This window comes from Daldinia decipiens (assembly GCF_022478715.1).
Source record: "Daldinia decipiens strain CBS 113046 unplaced genomic scaffold F4813scaffold_16, whole genome shotgun sequence".
Lineage (NCBI taxonomy): Eukaryota > Fungi > Ascomycota > Sordariomycetes > Xylariales > Hypoxylaceae > Daldinia > Daldinia decipiens.
Window position 1 is genome coordinate 641,539 of NW_026054559.1, and position 16,020 is coordinate 657,558.

The 16,020-nt window shown below is 46.0% G+C and overlaps 8 protein-coding genes and 1 non-coding gene across 9 annotated transcripts; 6 read left to right on the forward strand and 3 right to left on the reverse strand.

Moving 5' to 3' along the window:
* Positions 1-2: 2 nt before the first annotated feature.
* On the forward strand, positions 3-1,976 carry F4813DRAFT_73359 (arginase family protein). Its single transcript, XM_049248840.1, has 9 exons — positions 3-383; positions 440-536; positions 594-700; positions 779-932; positions 982-1,005; positions 1,068-1,089; positions 1,169-1,211; positions 1,267-1,492; positions 1,569-1,976. The coding sequence occupies exons 1-9, from the start codon at positions 132-134 to the stop codon at positions 1,772-1,774; spliced, it is 1,131 nt and encodes a 376-aa protein (XP_049099733.1). The 5' UTR covers positions 3-131; the 3' UTR covers positions 1,775-1,976.
* A 65-nt stretch (positions 1,977-2,041) lies between these two features.
* On the reverse strand, positions 2,042-3,142 carry F4813DRAFT_380833 (uncharacterized protein; the record flags this gene model as incomplete). Its single annotated transcript, XM_049245605.1, has 2 exons — positions 2,042-2,742; positions 2,815-3,142. 2 exons carry the CDS (start codon positions 3,140-3,142, stop codon positions 2,042-2,044), a joined length of 1,029 nt encoding a protein of 342 aa, XP_049099734.1.
* Positions 3,143-3,499: 357 nt separating this feature from the next.
* Positions 3,500-6,333, forward strand: F4813DRAFT_359507 (ankyrin repeat-containing domain protein). Its single transcript, XM_049243344.1, has 2 exons — positions 3,500-4,493; positions 4,557-6,333. The coding sequence occupies exons 1-2, from the start codon at positions 4,050-4,052 to the stop codon at positions 6,252-6,254; spliced, it is 2,142 nt and encodes a 713-aa protein (XP_049099735.1). The 5' UTR covers positions 3,500-4,049; the 3' UTR covers positions 6,255-6,333.
* Positions 3,669-4,043, forward strand: F4813DRAFT_389509 (uncharacterized protein; the record flags this gene model as incomplete). The annotated part of the gene is made up of 1 exon (XM_049246845.1): positions 3,669-4,043. The coding sequence occupies one exon, from the start codon at positions 3,669-3,671 to the stop codon at positions 4,041-4,043; it is 375 nt and encodes a 124-aa protein (XP_049099736.1).
* A 313-nt stretch (positions 6,334-6,646) lies between the features above and the next one.
* On the forward strand, positions 6,647-8,272 carry F4813DRAFT_73391 (histidinol dehydrogenase). Its single transcript, XM_049248841.1, has 2 exons — positions 6,647-7,910; positions 7,981-8,272. The coding sequence occupies exons 1-2, from the start codon at positions 6,852-6,854 to the stop codon at positions 8,230-8,232; spliced, it is 1,311 nt and encodes a 436-aa protein (XP_049099737.1). The 5' UTR covers positions 6,647-6,851; the 3' UTR covers positions 8,233-8,272.
* F4813DRAFT_359511 (uncharacterized protein) lies at positions 7,979-10,077 on the reverse strand. The gene is made up of 4 exons (XM_049243345.1): positions 9,064-10,077; positions 8,831-8,949; positions 8,261-8,775; positions 7,979-8,206 (listed from the first exon to the last, which is right to left on the reverse strand). Exons 1-3 carry the CDS (start codon positions 9,671-9,673, stop codon positions 8,500-8,502), a joined length of 1,005 nt encoding a protein of 334 aa, XP_049099738.1. The 5' UTR covers positions 9,674-10,077; the 3' UTR covers positions 7,979-8,206; positions 8,261-8,499.
* A 280-nt stretch (positions 10,078-10,357) lies between these two features.
* Positions 10,358-12,587, forward strand: F4813DRAFT_359514 (uncharacterized protein). Its single transcript, XM_049243346.1, has 2 exons — positions 10,358-11,468; positions 11,530-12,587. Exons 1-2 carry the CDS (start codon positions 11,059-11,061, stop codon positions 12,188-12,190), a joined length of 1,071 nt encoding a protein of 356 aa, XP_049099739.1. The 5' UTR covers positions 10,358-11,058; the 3' UTR covers positions 12,191-12,587.
* A 278-nt stretch (positions 12,588-12,865) lies between these two features.
* On the reverse strand, positions 12,866-12,965 carry F4813DRAFT_t71. Its single transcript has one exon. It is a non-coding gene; the product is annotated as a tRNA-Asn (tRNA).
* A 1,317-nt stretch (positions 12,966-14,282) lies between these two features.
* F4813DRAFT_359521 (uncharacterized protein) lies at positions 14,283-15,776 on the forward strand. Its single transcript, XM_049243347.1, has 3 exons — positions 14,283-14,305; positions 14,434-14,516; positions 14,570-15,776. The coding sequence occupies exon 3, from the start codon at positions 14,837-14,839 to the stop codon at positions 15,602-15,604; it is 768 nt and encodes a 255-aa protein (XP_049099740.1). The 5' UTR covers positions 14,283-14,305; positions 14,434-14,516; positions 14,570-14,836; the 3' UTR covers positions 15,605-15,776.
* Positions 15,777-16,020: the final 244 nt, after the last annotated feature.

The window sequence follows — 16,020 nt, forward strand, 5'->3', positions numbered from 1 at the left end:
GGGACTGCTATGTATTATATATAGCTGTCATAGGTTTTTAATCTATCATACATGGCTTGCAACTGTTACCCTACAGTTAAATTATTCACTATAAATCATTATTTAAATCCAGGGTTGAAATAATCTTCAACATGTATTTCTGGTATTGCGTACTCGCATTAAGCGGAACTGGCCTCGGGGCATGGCAGTTCCCCCAACAACCCATGTCTGCGCCTGGCTATAAGGCACATATGGGCGTAGATGACGACGTGGATATTGTCGACGGAAGTCAATTCAATGGCGTAACGACATATGCGAACCTGCCATATCTTAACTGCGTATCAGATGAAGAAGTTGGTGATAAAAAATACGATATTGCAATATTGGGCGCACCGTTTGATACTGTCAGTGCCTACCCATGCTCGTCTCCTTTGGATTAACAGGCTGCTAATGTGAATAGGGGGTTACGGCTAGACCTGGGGCTCGCTACGGTCCGAAGGGTATCAGGGCCGGAAGCACAAGGATAAAGAAAGAGAGTGCATGGAGCGTGTATACTGGTAATTATGATTGAGGTATAATTCATCTTAAACTGTCGTATCTGACGGGGATCCTAGGTAAAAACCCTTTAAAATCGTGGGCGACAATTGTCGACTGCGGTGATGCGACACTACCATGGCTGGATAACAACGTCGCTCTGGCAAAACTAGACAAAACACACAAGGTTGGGCCACGCCCTATCCATTATGATTTAAGTACCTAACTTGAGCCGTACCTAGAAGCTGATTCGGACGTATTGTAGGTTATCTCCGGGAGGAAAGCTTCCGACGAAAGCAATTCTGCACATCCGAGGATAATAGCACTGGGCGGCGACCATACCACGACATTGTCGGCGTTGAGATCGACGTACCAGCGATGGGGACAAGTATCTGTAATTCATTTTGATGCTCATATAGGTCAGCATGCTCTTATAACACTGAAGTCACTGGGCTGATTCGACGGTAGATACATGGGATCCTACCGTACTTGGTAAGTTGAAAATGGCCACAGTCAGTCAATCTAGAAAGGGGATTAACACCATGATATTATAGGAGGCGATATTTCAGATTATGCGTAAGTCCTAAACACCTCCTTTTCTACCTACACAACACCACTGCAACATCAGCGTAATAGCTAACAAACCCACTCCAAGCGGCTTGAACCACGGAACATTTCTTCATATCGCACACGAAGAGGTAAACCACCTATATTATCTGATGATATTCCCTTAGAAACTAACATGACCACCAGGGTCTCATCCGCAACAGCTCCATACACGCCGGAATACGGGCACCTGTCATGCGCAAAACAAAAGACATGGAAAACGATGTCCGCTGCGGATTCGACACCATCAAAGCCCGCGACTTGGACAAGATCGGCACTGCAGGTGTGATCTCGCAGATCAAAGAGCGTGTTGGAGATTCCAAGGTCTATATTAGCGTCGACATCGATGTTCTAGACCCAGCTTTTGCGCCTGGTGAGTGGTGATGATTACCTCATAGGGAGCTTGTCGCTGAGATTAAGTTACTGACGCTGACTGGCATGTATTACAGCGACGGGAACGCCCGAGATGGGAGGCTGGTCGTCGAGGGAGCTTCTCACGATTCTCGACGGGCTGGACGGTCTTCACATCATCGGCGGGGATGTCGTGGAGGTAGCGCCAATCTACGACACTGCTGGACAAACAACAACGCTCGCGGCTTCTGAAGTCGTTCTCTCCCTAATCTCGCTTATGGTTGAGAATCCGGTGAAGTCGTAGTCATACATCTTATCACCGTCTCCGAAGTCCAGCAACTTATCGAACTTTAGGTTGGATTGGAAATAGTTGTAGTATCTACAGGAATGCTCCGACAAAAATCAAATAATGTATGCTACCATCTAGTTTAGAGGAGGGAACCCTAGAAGAAAGGGACCATAACGATCCAACCTATACACCACATTATGACAAGCCACTTGATGCACCGCGGTAAAATGTGTCATCTTGTAGGCGGCTAGGGTTTGCTCTTTTGTACAGAGGGGCTAGCACTTAGACCCGATCCAGTTTCCGTCGAACGTTCCGTGTCCGCTTCATCAACTTCTTGTACTTCTTCTTCTTCATCTTCAGCTTCCTTTGCCTGCGAACGCTGATGGCGTGCATATCGGGGCTCTGGCCGCGAACCTCCTCACGCCACCGAATCTGGCGAAGAGCCATTCGCTCGAGGAACGTTTTCGGTGCGGGTGGCTCTTCGATCACCTCAGGGCTATGCGCTACGATGCGTATCTGGCCGTTCTCGTCTGTAGTTTCCTCGAGCGTGAACATGGCCTTGTAGACACGATACTGCGGTACATCATCCGCTTCCTCGTGAGCGGTCTCCGCCTTAGCAGTAGCCTCAGTTTGAGGCAGGGGAGGGGGTCTGAATGGCAGGAATTGACCAGACATGGCATTAAGCTGGACATAGACGCTCGATTCGGTGCCGTCCGGGTGTTTAAGATCGATCTTGTGCGTTAGCTCGCCGTTATGACCCGTAGTAGTTTCGCCACTTTGTTGGCCATCTAGATCCAAGTTTTGCATGGGCTGTTCGAGCTCGTCGACGGTCCTAGATAGAGTAGACATAACATCGGCATACTTGTTGTTCTTTGTGCGAGGAGCGAAGATTTGCGCAAACGCATCGTCGGTGATGGTTTTGGGGAAGCTATGGGTTACGGACATAGGTCGATGCAAGGAGAAGAATGTCGACAGGGCGAGAGCTATTCAAGGAGTCAGCAGGTACGGAAGGGATTTAAATAGAGTACGGTACGATCTATACGATCTATACGAACCTTCTTGCGGCACATGCTGTGTGCTAGGAACACTAGGGAGTTTTGGCTGAATATCCATACATTCTTTGGTCTTGCGCCTGCGCTTCTCTCCGCTTTGTTTTGAAGACTGAGACGGCGAAGCGGTAACCTGACCATCTGGAATCCCTTTGGAAGAGTCGTTAGGGCTCGAAGGCTTCGAGGATGAGTAGCGCCTTTGCTGCTGACTGCTTGCATTACAACAGAAGGCTAAGGCGGCTGGCGCTCGAGCGCTCGAGGAGGACAAGTTAGATAGTAGTGATGATTGAGGTGCGGCGGAGACCACACGCCGCACCGAAGAGGGCAACATCATGCCCTAATTATTCGGCGGGGGAAGGTATAGGGGTAGAGGGTGAGTAGAGGAGGTATCCCACAGTGGGATGATGGCTGATGGAGAATGACGAATGGTGAAAAAGAGGTTGAAGAGCTTCGCTTCGGAGGATTAAGCATGCGATCGATAAGGTCACACTTGCAAAACCTGGTCATGCCGGGCTTTAATGCGGCTGCAAGGCTCCGAAAAATCCCCTAGGTTAGCGCTGAATAGCCTTAATCGATAAGGATCTTTCTATGGTATTGTTAGGTACCTCATTATGTAGGTAGGTAGGTACCTACCTACCTATGTATAAGTGCATATTTCTTTTTAGGTTTATACTTCGTACAAGCGCATTTACTTACATCAACTGCGGCTCCCCTAAATGTATCTCTCTCCCTCTCGCTCTTACTTGAATTGTTATCATCTCTTCTGTGAATTATTTAGATCTAGTATTGATCATCGATGCTTGATGCTTCTACTACGCATCTACACAATTGCTTCTCTTAAAAGTTATTAATAACTTACCATGGCGTCGTTTACAGAATTACCCACCGAGATCATCTTCGAAGTCATAGATCAGCTCTTCGACATCTTAGACGTTGTTGCGCTATCTTCAACAAATCGCCGCCTTCACTCTATTGTAACAGAGAACAATGAAATAGTTAGAAGGTTCGATAAGGCCTCTCTCGATGAGAATCTACTCTTAGCTACATTCTTAGGTCAAATAAATGTGGTCAAACTCCTCCTAGGCCATGGCGTCAACCCGAACCAGTATCATACCGGTCGTATAGATAGGTCTGTCAGATTCCAATACTATACGTCTGATAGTGGCTTGGAGATTCCAGATCGATATACTGCTCTGGCCCACGAAGCTCTCATCTCGGAGCGCCTCATCGACTAGAGCTAGATGGTCCGGGAATGGGATGATGTTTGGTATGCAACTCCACTGCACCTGGCGGCGTATAGAGGGCACGATGATATTGTGGCACTTCTAATTAAGAGAGGATCAAGACTCAGCTTAAACTCCATTGGTGTCTATGGGTGTAAACCCTCTTTGTATCTGTTTTGTACTCCGTTACATCTCGCAATTTATGCGATGAATTTATCCACCGCAAAGCTAATACTCAGTCACGGTATTCAAACGCCTATGAACCCAATAGAACGACGTTTATACCTATCAAATAAGACAGTTGGGTATGTTCGTTGGTTTATACGATATATATTCGGTACGGAAGTGACGAAAGAAACCAAGTGGACTTGTGACAAATGGCTTGCCGTAAAAGCACTGAGTGTTAACGGGCCCGACACCCAGAGGTTTTTGGAAGGTTGCCATCATATCTGCCTTTCTCGAGTAGGTTTTTATGGCTTTAGAGTCTCGTCTTGAGCACTTCAATTCTAACTTCAACTTTAACAGAATTGCGGGTTGGTGTCATATGCCATTGATGTGCAGATGGCCTGGAGCGAAATCGGCATGAATAGACCGCTTATTCATCTCTGTCTTCAAGACCCGTCAGCAAAAATACCTATATGGCGTGCTGGAGTTAACTTGGAAGTACCCGAAGTACATCTTCCTAAGTATGCCCTACCTTGGTTCGAATATCTCCTTAACCACGGAGCCAATGTCGAGGCTAGGAATTTTTTTGACACCGATGCCACGGCTCTCATGATCGCGGCGCTTAATAGTATTGAGCCGGCTATGGACTTGCTGATACAACATGGTGCGGATGTCAATGCGAGCGATGAAGCAGGCTTTACTGCCCTACATGCAGCTTGCACAAGTTCTAAGCGGGCAGATATTATTTCAAAACTCATCGCAAACGGGGCACAAGTAAACGCTACTAATTCCACGGGCGATTCGCCCCTTATTTTTATATGCCGCACGGTCGCCAAAAAGAATCACAATAAATTTCTGGAAGTAATCGAACTTCTTCTGACCCACGGAGCCAATCCAATGCTTAGAACCGAGATAATTATGGATCAGTCTGCTCTGGAAATCGCATTTCGCAATGGATTCCTTGATGCTGTGAAATTGATAATTTCAATATTCAAACCAAACCCTACTCCAGACCAGATTCGGCCTTTATTTGAAGATGTGATCGGGACGTGTGACCTCTCTCGAATAAGGCTACTTCTGATGATTGACAAGCAGAACTTCATTCTCCGAAGTAACTCTGCTCTCATTAAGCTCATAAAAAGCAACAAGCGGACAACTCAGGTAGCAATGCTTCTGCTTGAAAAGGGCGCCCCGTGCGATAGAAAGCTAGTCTTTTGGATTGTTTCTTACCAGAAAGGTAATGACTTGTTACGAAAAGTCCTGGAATGTGGTACCAGTCCTAACGTCGTCGTCGGACATAAAAGGCGATGTCCACTTCTCAAAGCACTAAAGATCAAAGATGTTTTGACAAGGAGAGCGTATGTGAAGTCATTGATGGAACACGGAGCTGATATCAACATGAATCTTCATCCCACTAACATCGAGCCAATCTACGTACATATTATTTCGCCCGCTTTTCTCCCGTATACCGAAACCGCTTTGGACCTTCTATTCTGCCCTGATTCCTTTCAGCAGATACCCGAATCCCAACAATTTGCTTTCGTGGTCTTAACTTGTCGCTTAACACATGTAAAGATTCTACAGAGATTACTTGAATTTACAACTGGGTCTATGATTCAGAGGTTCGTTCAACGGTTTATAGAAAGATTTACGGCTACACCCTTTATCACTCGACTATTGGACATCACCCGTTACTCTCTAGCGGTCCAAAAGAAGCTCACGGTAGAGTACATGGATCTCGCCATAGACATACTGGATGTGTTTGCCCGGTACCACTCGTTCTGGAGCTCCCAACCTTCTCCTGGGTCAGCACGGGCTATAGATACTTTGAAGAGCCTTATGGCTGTGACGCGCAAATTTACACCGGTGCAAAAGGGTTCCTCCTTCTGCTTGAGGAAAAGAATCCGAATCGTCGACTCTAGTGCTGAAAGTCCCCAGGTTTTAATCCTTCCACGAGAAGATTCAAACGAGTATCCTCAAGGTTACATCACTATTCCCGACTTAGGGTTGACATTACGTCCGACGTTGGATGGGCGATGGAAAAGCTCCGGTTCATAGCCCATTTTACTGCAACAGTAATTATTGTCGGGTAGCCTCATATAGGTTTCGAGTAATAATATATATTGATACACCCCCGTTGAACAATCTTTTGATTAAACATTGACTGCTAGAAGATTTCCTATAGGTTGGGGTTATACCACTAGAGTTACGTCTCTCAAGGATATATCCTCTCCTAATAGTCATTAATAAAATAGAAGCCACAGTTGCCGTTCTAGTTCAAATTCTTAGTCGATAGGAAGTTCCCATTGCTGTATTCTTCTCGTCATAGAGGGCACGAGGCACTTATGAGATCTGCCGGTCTACCAGATAGTTAATTGAAGCAATCAACCAAGCCAAATACGACTTGAGAAGTGCAAAGAATCAGACACCGCGCCCGATTCGCTGGGTTATTTCTTTATTCCCCGCCCACCTCCTCTCCACATTGATGGATCGCCCCGCGACACAGGGACATCCGAGGTAATGATGATGTTTAGTCTACGGTAGGTGTTAGTAACTATAGTCTATATTACACCAGATTCATATAGACTCGTGCAGAATGTCGGGTTAAATTTAAGAATTGGATGTTCAGGATAGCACTGCGTAGAAAGGAGCAAAATGGTTGCCCGACATATCAAGACAGCTGGCCTCGTGGCAAACACCGCAATTAACCGAAATGTGGCAGATATCGTGAAAGGTGTAATAGACGACATCAAGGCTAACGGCGATAAAGCTGTGAGGTCATATTCCGAAAAGTTCGATAAATGGTCACCGCCAGCGTTTAAGTTGACAGAGAGCCAAATACAAGAATGTATATCAAATGTATCAGCAGAAACAATAGCAGATATCAAGGAGGCGCAGAAAAATGTCCGGCGGTTTGCCGAAGCCCAAAGGGCAAGCATCAAAGACTTTGAGGTCGAGATCCAGCCGGGTGTGTTCCTCGGACAGAGAAATAACCCTATTAGCACGGCTGGTGCTTACATTCCAGGAGGGCGTTATCCATTGCTTGCATCTGCTCACATGACAATATTGACTGCAAAGGTTGCTGGCGTCAAGCATGTCGTTGCTTGTACGCCCCCTATTTTAGGCCAGGTCCCCAATGCTACTGTCGCAGCAGCACATTTTGCTGGTGCAGACGAGATCTTTTTGCTCGGAGGGACACAGGCCATTGCCGCCATGGCTCTAGGCACAGAATCGATTAAGAAAGTGGATTTCATCGCCGGCCCTGGGAATCCTTTCGTTGCTGAAGCTAAGCGGCAATTGTTTGGAGAGATTGGTATTGATCTCTTGGCCGGACCGACCGAAGTTCTCATCGTTGCCGATGAGTATGCGGACCCTTTTACGATCGCGACGGACTTACTCTCCCAGGCTGAGCATGGACCGGATTCGCCAGCCGTATTAATTACCACTTCAGAGAAAGTTGGTCAGGAGACGATCAAGTATGTCGACCAGATCTTAAAAGATATGCCGACAGCAGGGCTCGCGGGAACTTCATGGCGAGATTACGGCGAGGCGGTCGTAGTGGACAGCTTAGATGAGGCATACGAGCTCGCAGACGTGTATTCGAGTGAGCACGTGCAAATTCTAACGCGGAATCCTCGAGAGGCTTTGGAGAAGATGAAGAACTACGGCTCCTTGTTTCTTGGGGAGAAGACCTGCGTCTCATACGGCGACAAGGTAAGCACCTACTTTTATTTTCCACGTCCATATGAGTTTGTAGTAGAATATGGCTAAATCGTTCTTGTAGTGCATTGGAACAAATCACGTATTGCCTACGCGGAAAGCGGGGAGATACACCGGTGGACTGTGGGTTGGCAAGTATCTGAAAACACAGACGTATCAGGAGGTAGTAAACGAGAAAGCGAGTGGTGAGATTGGGCGTCTTTGCGCACGATGCTCGAGAGCTGAGAATTTCGAAGGGCATGCGAGGTCTGGAGACTTGAGGGCACATAAATATCTCCACGATGCGTATCCTTGGATCGACGAAGTTAGAAAATAGGACCCTTATAAGATGTAGAGGTTATTACTTATACTGTTTATACTGACTGTAAGTGGGCATCGATACGCTAAGTAACAAAATGTCAGGAAAGGTGTTAGGAATAGGAGTAAATCCCTTGAATTGCGCTTGCCGGCCTCACCGTAGTTCGTTACTATACACAATTATTTTTAATTTATAGCCAGCCTTTATATTATATTCATGATAATTCGCTGCATCCCGGAACAAATAGAGTGCGTACCCGACAACGCCAATGTAATATTTATCATGCTAGATGCCAACGAAAAATGCTGCAACAGCTGCAAATAACGCAACTGATAAGACCGACTGCGATGACGATAGGCCAACTGCTCCGCTGCCGTCAGTATCGCCAGAACCATCAGTCATAGTAGCTAGAGATGCTCTCGGGGGCCCCACGACTTTGAGACAGGACATAGAAGCTTCGGTCTCGGTGACCAGACTTCCGTTCCCTGCCGAGTAGAAGACCGTGATTATGGGCGTGATAGCCCAGACAGCCCTTTCTAGCTCCTTAATGGTGTCATCTCCCTTTTCGATTGTTAGATGACACTCTGACGGAAGATAGGAAGTAGCCATTACTTACTGTATAGTTATATTGGCTAACTAGGGTGAGATCATTTTGCTTCGGGATGACAGGCCAGCAGTTTGACGATGAGTTTTGCTGCTGGCCGATAGGTTGTGATGCATTCGTACCAGTTAAAGCTATCACAAAGTCAGTTATCAATGCAATATTGCGCAGATAAAAATAAGTAGCATCTCTCAGTACTTCCAGTGAAGCTAATATTTAATCTCAAAGCGAGTTTTATTCGGACTTACCGGCGCTTGTAAAATTACTCCAACTTCCCTGAGAGATCCGAGCACAGGCTTCGTCTTTACTATCTTCCAGGTCTTTCTGCAGTCTCGAACAAGCCTCCGAGACGGAGAGTCTCTCGCTGCCACTGTTATATCCGTTTACCAAAGTCGTAGCCCGGGAGACTAGGGCGTCAACGCATGAAGAGCCCATGGCATCTGTACATGTGCCCTGCGCAGTCTCGTCGTTGTCGCCGGGGAAAGCCAGATTCTTAGACGCGCCGTGCAGGAAAACAGCACATGCACCCGTCGAATTATTCAATTGTAAGTCCGGTGGTGTGCCTAGGTAGAATGTGCTCTCGTAGTCCCGATTGTTGTTATACGAGCCGACTTTGAAGCCCTTAGACCATGACAACCCCGAGAGGGCGTCGTTGTCAGTCGGCACACGCGTTAGTCCGACGTAGATAAACGAGTCGGTGTCTGCTACGGTGCACTTATCATTTACGCTGCTCGTGCTGCTGGCTGGACACTCGACGTCGGCACAGCCAACAATTGTCTTGTTGAGGTCTTGGGCTTGCACCTGCGCGGCTGCAGCAGCCAGCGCTGAGATAACAAAAGCTGTGCGCATGTTTCCCATTAGGATCTAACCTAGGAGTTAATAATTGATGATGTTGGATTCGTGGTAATGGATGAAGAAAGACAACAGGAATAGGGGAAGGGATCGATAAGAGATATTAAAAGGTCTTTGGACAATAAAGAAAATAAATTTTACGAAAAATTGACCTTTTTCTCAATTGGAAACCTCCAAGGATCCTGTAACTCTGCGGTTATTCGCAAGGGCCACCAACGTATACTTGGCGCCCTCGCATCGTGGCGTGGATAGAAATTGCAGCTACATATAGGGTCACAAGCTGAATGCAGATGCAGGAAATAGGGCTGGTTCCTAGTAAAGAACCAGAGCCCCCTTGTGGGTATGCGGTCATAACTAAGTAAAACAAACAAGGGATTGAGGCTGTTAAACGTGGTGGCATCACAAGAAGGTCACCTGCCTAAAAAGTAATAGGCTGTTAGACCAACGATCATTTATTGGTTTACATTTGTTGGTTTACGTTTGTTGCTATATTAATAGACGCCAAGATGGGCTTTGCCCGTGTAACCAACTAATAACCAACTAATACCTAACCAACTAGTAACTAACCAGTAACCAACTAACCTAGCAGAGCGCATAAAGAACTTTGGAAGAATTGGATTAGCTAGCATAGATGATGGGGGTGGCGAAGCACAAACCGGATACGGGGGACTGAAACCATAACACCCATAACTTTCAAGGCTTACAATTTATTTTAAACATCGTCGTCGCGGAAATCAAGAGTATATCTCATAGGACCGATCAAGCTGAAGCTGCACTTGTGCGATCCATTTCCCCTTTTGGCCGCTCACTCAACCCCTTTTTGGTCTTGACCTTCCGTAATCGTTCTTAGCTAATCTCTAGCCATGCGATGGTGACGATCTCATCTTGAGTTTATCTTCACGGAGGAATTCTCATGCACGCAATACCCGTCGGAGTCAGCGAAACGTTGTATTGTTCATGCCGCACCATCGAGAGCCGCACTGCCTAATAGAGCGTGACCGATAGCCTGATTTGACAAAAGAACGCGAGCATAGTGTTCTTGGCTGAAGAGCCCCTACGCTTGGATATGTATTGTTCTTTTACATAGCGTTTTGATCCTTCAACCATGACCAGGGGGTAGCTATCCCATGTACAGTAGTAGCATGAAAGCCACAACGTAGTAGGATATACGTGATGCCATAAATCATAAGATATATATCTCCTCTTGATGTCCGTCTACAAACTCCATCTTTAATCGTCAGTAGACTACAGACGAACCGGTAGCGTTTTTCGGAATCTAACTATTTACGTTCTTTACGGCCTAAGTGCCTCACACTCTTTAAAATATATACCAAATATCACACTCGTTTTGTTCTTACCGAATACCCATACCTATTCTACTGCAGTACATAATGGCAGGTGTTATAGAAGCAATTGGCGTGATTTCGGGCGTACTTGGAATACTACAGTTTGGTATCGACCATTTCCCACAAGACGATGGGCCAAAGTCTGTCGTTAGGGTTACCGTTGGATTAGACACCCCAGGTGGTCTTAACAATGCCGGTGGCGACCTTCCTGATGTTAGGCTATTCAATGAGGCCGGCGAGTTCCTAGGTATCAAGGCAGACCCCGGCTCCGTCTCGGATGGTGGTTTCGGCGACATCGAGATCAGCCACAACGACGGTTCAAACCAACAACCTGCATATGCTCTATTCTCGGCTAACAACGATGCTATCTGCATTGCACACGCCGTCGTCACTTTCCCAGGAAATGAAAGATATACCTGGGTCGGTGACTGGGGTCGTCAATGCGGCGGTAGTTGGTAATTAAACACTACCCCTTACGTTCCGGCGAAGAATAAGCACTAATTGCGAATAAATTAGGTACTACTCGAATATCTACATTGACAGCAGCAACCGAAAGGTTGACTGCCTATGGATTGACGGCAACAATGACCAGCCGCAAAGCGGATTCCAAGTCCACTGGCCCGAATTTTTAAACAAGGACGGCGACCAGCTTCCAACGGACGACGCCGGTATGGCCGATAAAGTAGACTACCTGTGCAACAGAGGGCCTCCGTTCAAGATGTACAACTACGCGGACGACAGCGACCCGCGCGGCATTACCTACTGGGTCCTCAACAACAAGCGCTCCGAGGACGGAACCGACAACCGCAAAACCGGAATGTCGTACGCTCCACCAAAATACCCTTCCTCCGCCAAGTTCGGCCGCAACTCGCCCCGAGGAAACAGCACCGTTCCTTCTGGCTCCAGCCGCCAGGCCAACCGCCTAGTAGTCAGCAACAACGCCCAGCACACGGCAGCCGAGCTCTGCGAGAGCAAGACATCCTACGGCCCGGACTTCTTGGATCTGATGGACAAGAAGTTCTGCCGTATGTCGGACAAGACTCTCTGGCCGGTGTGCGACGGCGCTCAGACCGTAGACAACTGCTTTAACACGGACGTCCAGCAACTCATTGTGAATGGCGTTTCGGCCAGGGACAGCCCCTACAGCAACGTCGTGGACTGGACGTTGGGGAACTAGATGGGCTCGGGGATTCTGTGGACTCTTGGTTGGGATGGACGGAAAATATGTACAAATATTCATGACTATAGGCGCATGAGGGCAGGTTATTTATTATTTATCGACTATGCGATTCCTTGATTATGTGGTACGACTGCATCGTAGGATATGAAAGCATGCAACTAGATATGTTAGCAAGATAATAACAGTTGGGCTTGATCTTTTTTAAGGCGGACCGAGTTAACCTTGGTTGAAAGTGAGAGCTTTCGAAAACAAAGTGCAGTATTTTATTTAGGCTTATCTTTGGAGAGTCTTATAATAATAGTTGTTATTTATAATAGTATTAGTTTGGAGTTCTTAGTTAAACGTTCGAGAAGACGTTGGTGACACTCTTTAATTTACGTAAAATCAATTAGAGCAGATATTTATATCCTGAGATAACTTTTAACTGGATACCTAAATAAAATTCAGTTTATTAGATAAAATATAAATCAACTTTCTCTCGTATAGAAAATACCGCGGGGTTGATAGTAACTCCTTGAAATGCTATTAGTTGTTAGTTGGACTCAACGCATGAGCCGAGCGCACATATGGAGATCTTTCCTCAAACACACACTTAATCGAATAACCAACAAGTTGACAGAAAGAAATAGTAAAAATTAGAAATTTGTAAACTATACACATACCAAAAAGATACTGCCCATCCTGGGGTCGAACCAGGGATCTTCTGATGTGTGTACTATTGTCACTAAACAAGAATAACAGTCAGACGCCTTAACCACTGGGCCAATGGGCATTGAATCTTCGCGATGTTCGCCGAGTAACGGTGAAAATCTTGCTAGTTACTTTAACTTATTACCTACAAAGCGTTGCCCACCACGCTACCTGACGTCTCGTGGGCGGGTCTTTGCGGCTCGTGAACCAAATTCTTACAGGAAGCTAAAAATAACAAAACATATCATCTAGCAAGAATACTAAATTAGGTACCTGGTACTTGAGGTTTCTGGATTATTTTCAAGTTTAGTTAAGTCGGGGCTTAGGGTGGGATATTTGTACCATATCATAGTAATTATTACAACTTTATTAAAGCCTTTAATATTATCTTAACGTTAGGTAGGTAGTTACAGTTAACTGGTTCAGCTACTTTATAATATGTCATACAATTAGTATTGCTATTAAAAGAAACCTGAAGGTTAATACCATAATTGTGCGTTGTAATTTATACTTGCTTACGTTACTGTAGACTCTTTATAAGAGTGTTATCATGCGAATTTACCCACGCAACTTTCTCATTGCCCCCATTGCTTCAAGATCATGTGTCTTATGGTGTATAACGTATAGTATTCAGCGTCCTTTCTCTCTCACCGCTAATTTACTATACTTATTGATACCCGGTTTCTTATGTTTCAGTCATAGCGTAATTACACCCGTCCAATATTTGTTTCTATCATATCGTACGATCTCTCAAATCACGATTACGAGGGTAATATAATACACCTTAGAGACTTGTATAATCACCAAGTCTTATATAACCTTATAACCCACTCTGTCAGATGCCCAGACAGATGTTGGCTTGGCGTTAGGTATCTAATTCGTATGTCCGTTCGGTCATAATCCCTATCCAATTATTGTAATAATTTGGTTGCAATTCTCTAGACAAACGGCAATAAACTAAACTTAAGTCTCCTGATCCCATGGGGTCCCGCGATTATCCCGGATGTATGCTGCAGGTTTATATGGATACGAGTGTAGCCAAGATCACGGCCTGTAATCACCAACACTTAGGAGGTTATGATGGGTTAATCTCTAGGGCTAATTCTACCTATATTGCATAGTAGAACAGACAACTAATTATACAAATAGAGCCTTAAGTGCTTCAACAAATGTCTCTGACCTTCTCCGCGCGCCGAATGAGAAGTTATTGGGAATTCTAACAGGAACAATCAAAATATGTAATATTATCAATCGCCATTAAACTTCTAGAACGCCATAATCTGTTTTCAAGCAAAACAAACTAAATGGATATGCTCAATGCATACCCAAAGGAGATCTCCGAAGTTGATATTGAACCCTTGTCTCCGACCTTTGGTGTACTAACCAAACAGTTATCCAAATAGATTATTAAGCATGATATTGCTGTATTATAAGGGTTAATGATTAGATGGTGTACGTAATTTTCTTATAGGCTTTAAGACGAATATAATAGCTTGGTAGCTAAGCAACGAGTATCTTAGAATATATAAATCGTTCTTTAGGGCACTTACTAGACATGTTCGACACACACATAAGATAAGCAGCTACTACACTGAAGTCATTACCGTCTTTACACCAGTCCCAAAAATCAATACTAAATTCTATCAGACCAACACGATCAGAATGTCTACAACCGAAGACTCTAACCTTTTGATCGCCTCTGGATCTCTCGTGGTCGTGACGGGCGCGAATGGGTATATCGGATCTCATATTGTGGACCAGTTTTTGCAACGAGGTTACCGGGTCCGTGGCACTGTCCGTAAGGCTTCCAGAAACCGATGGTTGAAAAACCGTTTTAACGGAAAATAGCCGGGCAAATTCGAGTTAGCCGAAGTGCCTGATATAGTAGCGAGCGGTGCATATAACGAAGCTATCAAAGGGGCATCTGGCTTCGTACACGCCGCGGCTCCTGCTATGGATGCGATGGGAAGCGCCGATCCCTACGTTAGAGTCAAAATCGTAGTGGATAGCACGGTACGTGCCTTAGAGTCAGCCGCAAAAGAACCAGGGATGAAACGAGTCGTCTTAACATCGTCTTCTGGGGCAGCGGTATTTCCTATCCCTAACAAGGTTCTGTCGATTGTTTCAAACACCTGGAACGAATACTCAGTTAGGGAGGCATTCGCCCCGCCGCCGTACGAGGGTGAGAAACGTATGGTAGATGTCTATTATGCCAGCAAGACTAAGGGCGAGCAGGCGGCGTGGGAATGGATCCGTGAACACAAACCACATTTCACGCTCAATGCGGTCCTGCCCGACTTTAATACAGGAGCACCCATCAATGTAGCTCGACAGGCTTCCCGCAGCACGGCGGGTATGATTAGGGTCTTGATCGACAAAGGTGAAGCCCTGACGCCGGAAGATGTGGTATTCCCGCCACAGTGGTATATTGATGTCCGTGACGATGCCGCATTGCATGTGGCTGCATTGATATACCCCGACGTAGCAGGCGAGCGCCTCTTCGGCTTCGCTTACCCCTTTACTGTCAACGACGTCATCCGAACGCTGAAAGCGCTATACCCAAACCACAGATTCGGGCAAGAGATCTCCGACGCAGGTGAAGATCTATGCAGTGTCACAAACGAGAGAGCTGAGGAGCTGTTGAAGCGACTTACCGGCCACGGGTGGACGAGCTTGGCTGACGGTCTGAAGGATATAGCTGGAGCATTGGGGATTCATTAGGGATTTATTAATTGTAGAATGATGTCAATGCCTGACGTCTATGTCGCATCGGCGGTAAAAAGTGTGCCCGAGAAAAGGGTGATGTGGATTCATGATGGTAAATCCAAAAATAGAGAGTAGGTTGATTAACAATACACTTTTGTACTAAGCGACGCTAAGCCGAATGGTACACAAGCTAATGCTGCCGACTTGATGGACTTGATAGACTCGATGGCGCTAGAAGGTCCCAGCAAACGGAATTAAGATTTTAATGGGGACGTAGTGTAGCACTTGCATCAATGCTTGCATAATACAAGCGTAGCTCCTCCCACGAATTGCTTCAAGAGTGGGGAGAAAAGTGGATGTTGCCATCAAGACAGCAAGATCCCCTAGATGGCGTAACAAATCATATTTCTAATTGGATGTCGAAGGGTGCC

Bases quoted from the DNA above. Each gene is read 5' to 3' on its own strand.
- F4813DRAFT_359514 (XM_049243346.1), top strand. From the start codon at position 11,059: ATGGCAGGTGTTATAGAAGCAATTGGCGTGATTTCGGGCGTACTTGGA. The intron at 11,469-11,529 runs GTAATTAAACAC...CGAATAAATTAG, and splicing joins CGTCAATGCGGCGGTAGTTG to GTACTACTCGAATATCTACA.
- F4813DRAFT_73391 (XM_049248841.1), top strand. From the start codon at position 6,852: ATGGTTGCCCGACATATCAAGACAGCTGGCCTCGTGGCAAACACCGCA. The intron at 7,911-7,980 runs GTAAGCACCTAC...TCGTTCTTGTAG, and splicing joins GCGTCTCATACGGCGACAAG to TGCATTGGAACAAATCACGT.
- F4813DRAFT_73359 (XM_049248840.1), top strand. From the start codon at position 132: ATGTATTTCTGGTATTGCGTACTCGCATTAAGCGGAACTGGCCTCGGG. The intron at 1,090-1,168 runs GTAAGTCCTAAA...ACCCACTCCAAG, and splicing joins GGCGATATTTCAGATTATGC to CGGCTTGAACCACGGAACAT. The intron at 1,493-1,568 runs GTGAGTGGTGAT...CATGTATTACAG, and splicing joins AGACCCAGCTTTTGCGCCTG to CGACGGGAACGCCCGAGATG.
- F4813DRAFT_359521 (XM_049243347.1), top strand. From the start codon at position 14,837: ATGGATGCGATGGGAAGCGCCGATCCCTACGTTAGAGTCAAAATCGTA.
- F4813DRAFT_359511 (XM_049243345.1), bottom strand. From the start codon at position 9,673: ATGGGAAACATGCGCACAGCTTTTGTTATCTCAGCGCTGGCTGCTGCA. The intron at 8,950-9,063 runs GTAAGTCCGAAT...ACTTTGTGATAG, and splicing joins GAGTAATTTTACAAGCGCCG to CTTTAACTGGTACGAATGCA. The intron at 8,776-8,830 runs GTAAGTAATGGC...ACAATCGAAAAG, and splicing joins TTAGCCAATATAACTATACA to GGAGATGACACCATTAAGGA.
- F4813DRAFT_359507 (XM_049243344.1), top strand. From the start codon at position 4,050: ATGGTCCGGGAATGGGATGATGTTTGGTATGCAACTCCACTGCACCTG. The intron at 4,494-4,556 runs GTAGGTTTTTAT...CAACTTTAACAG, and splicing joins ATCATATCTGCCTTTCTCGA to AATTGCGGGTTGGTGTCATA.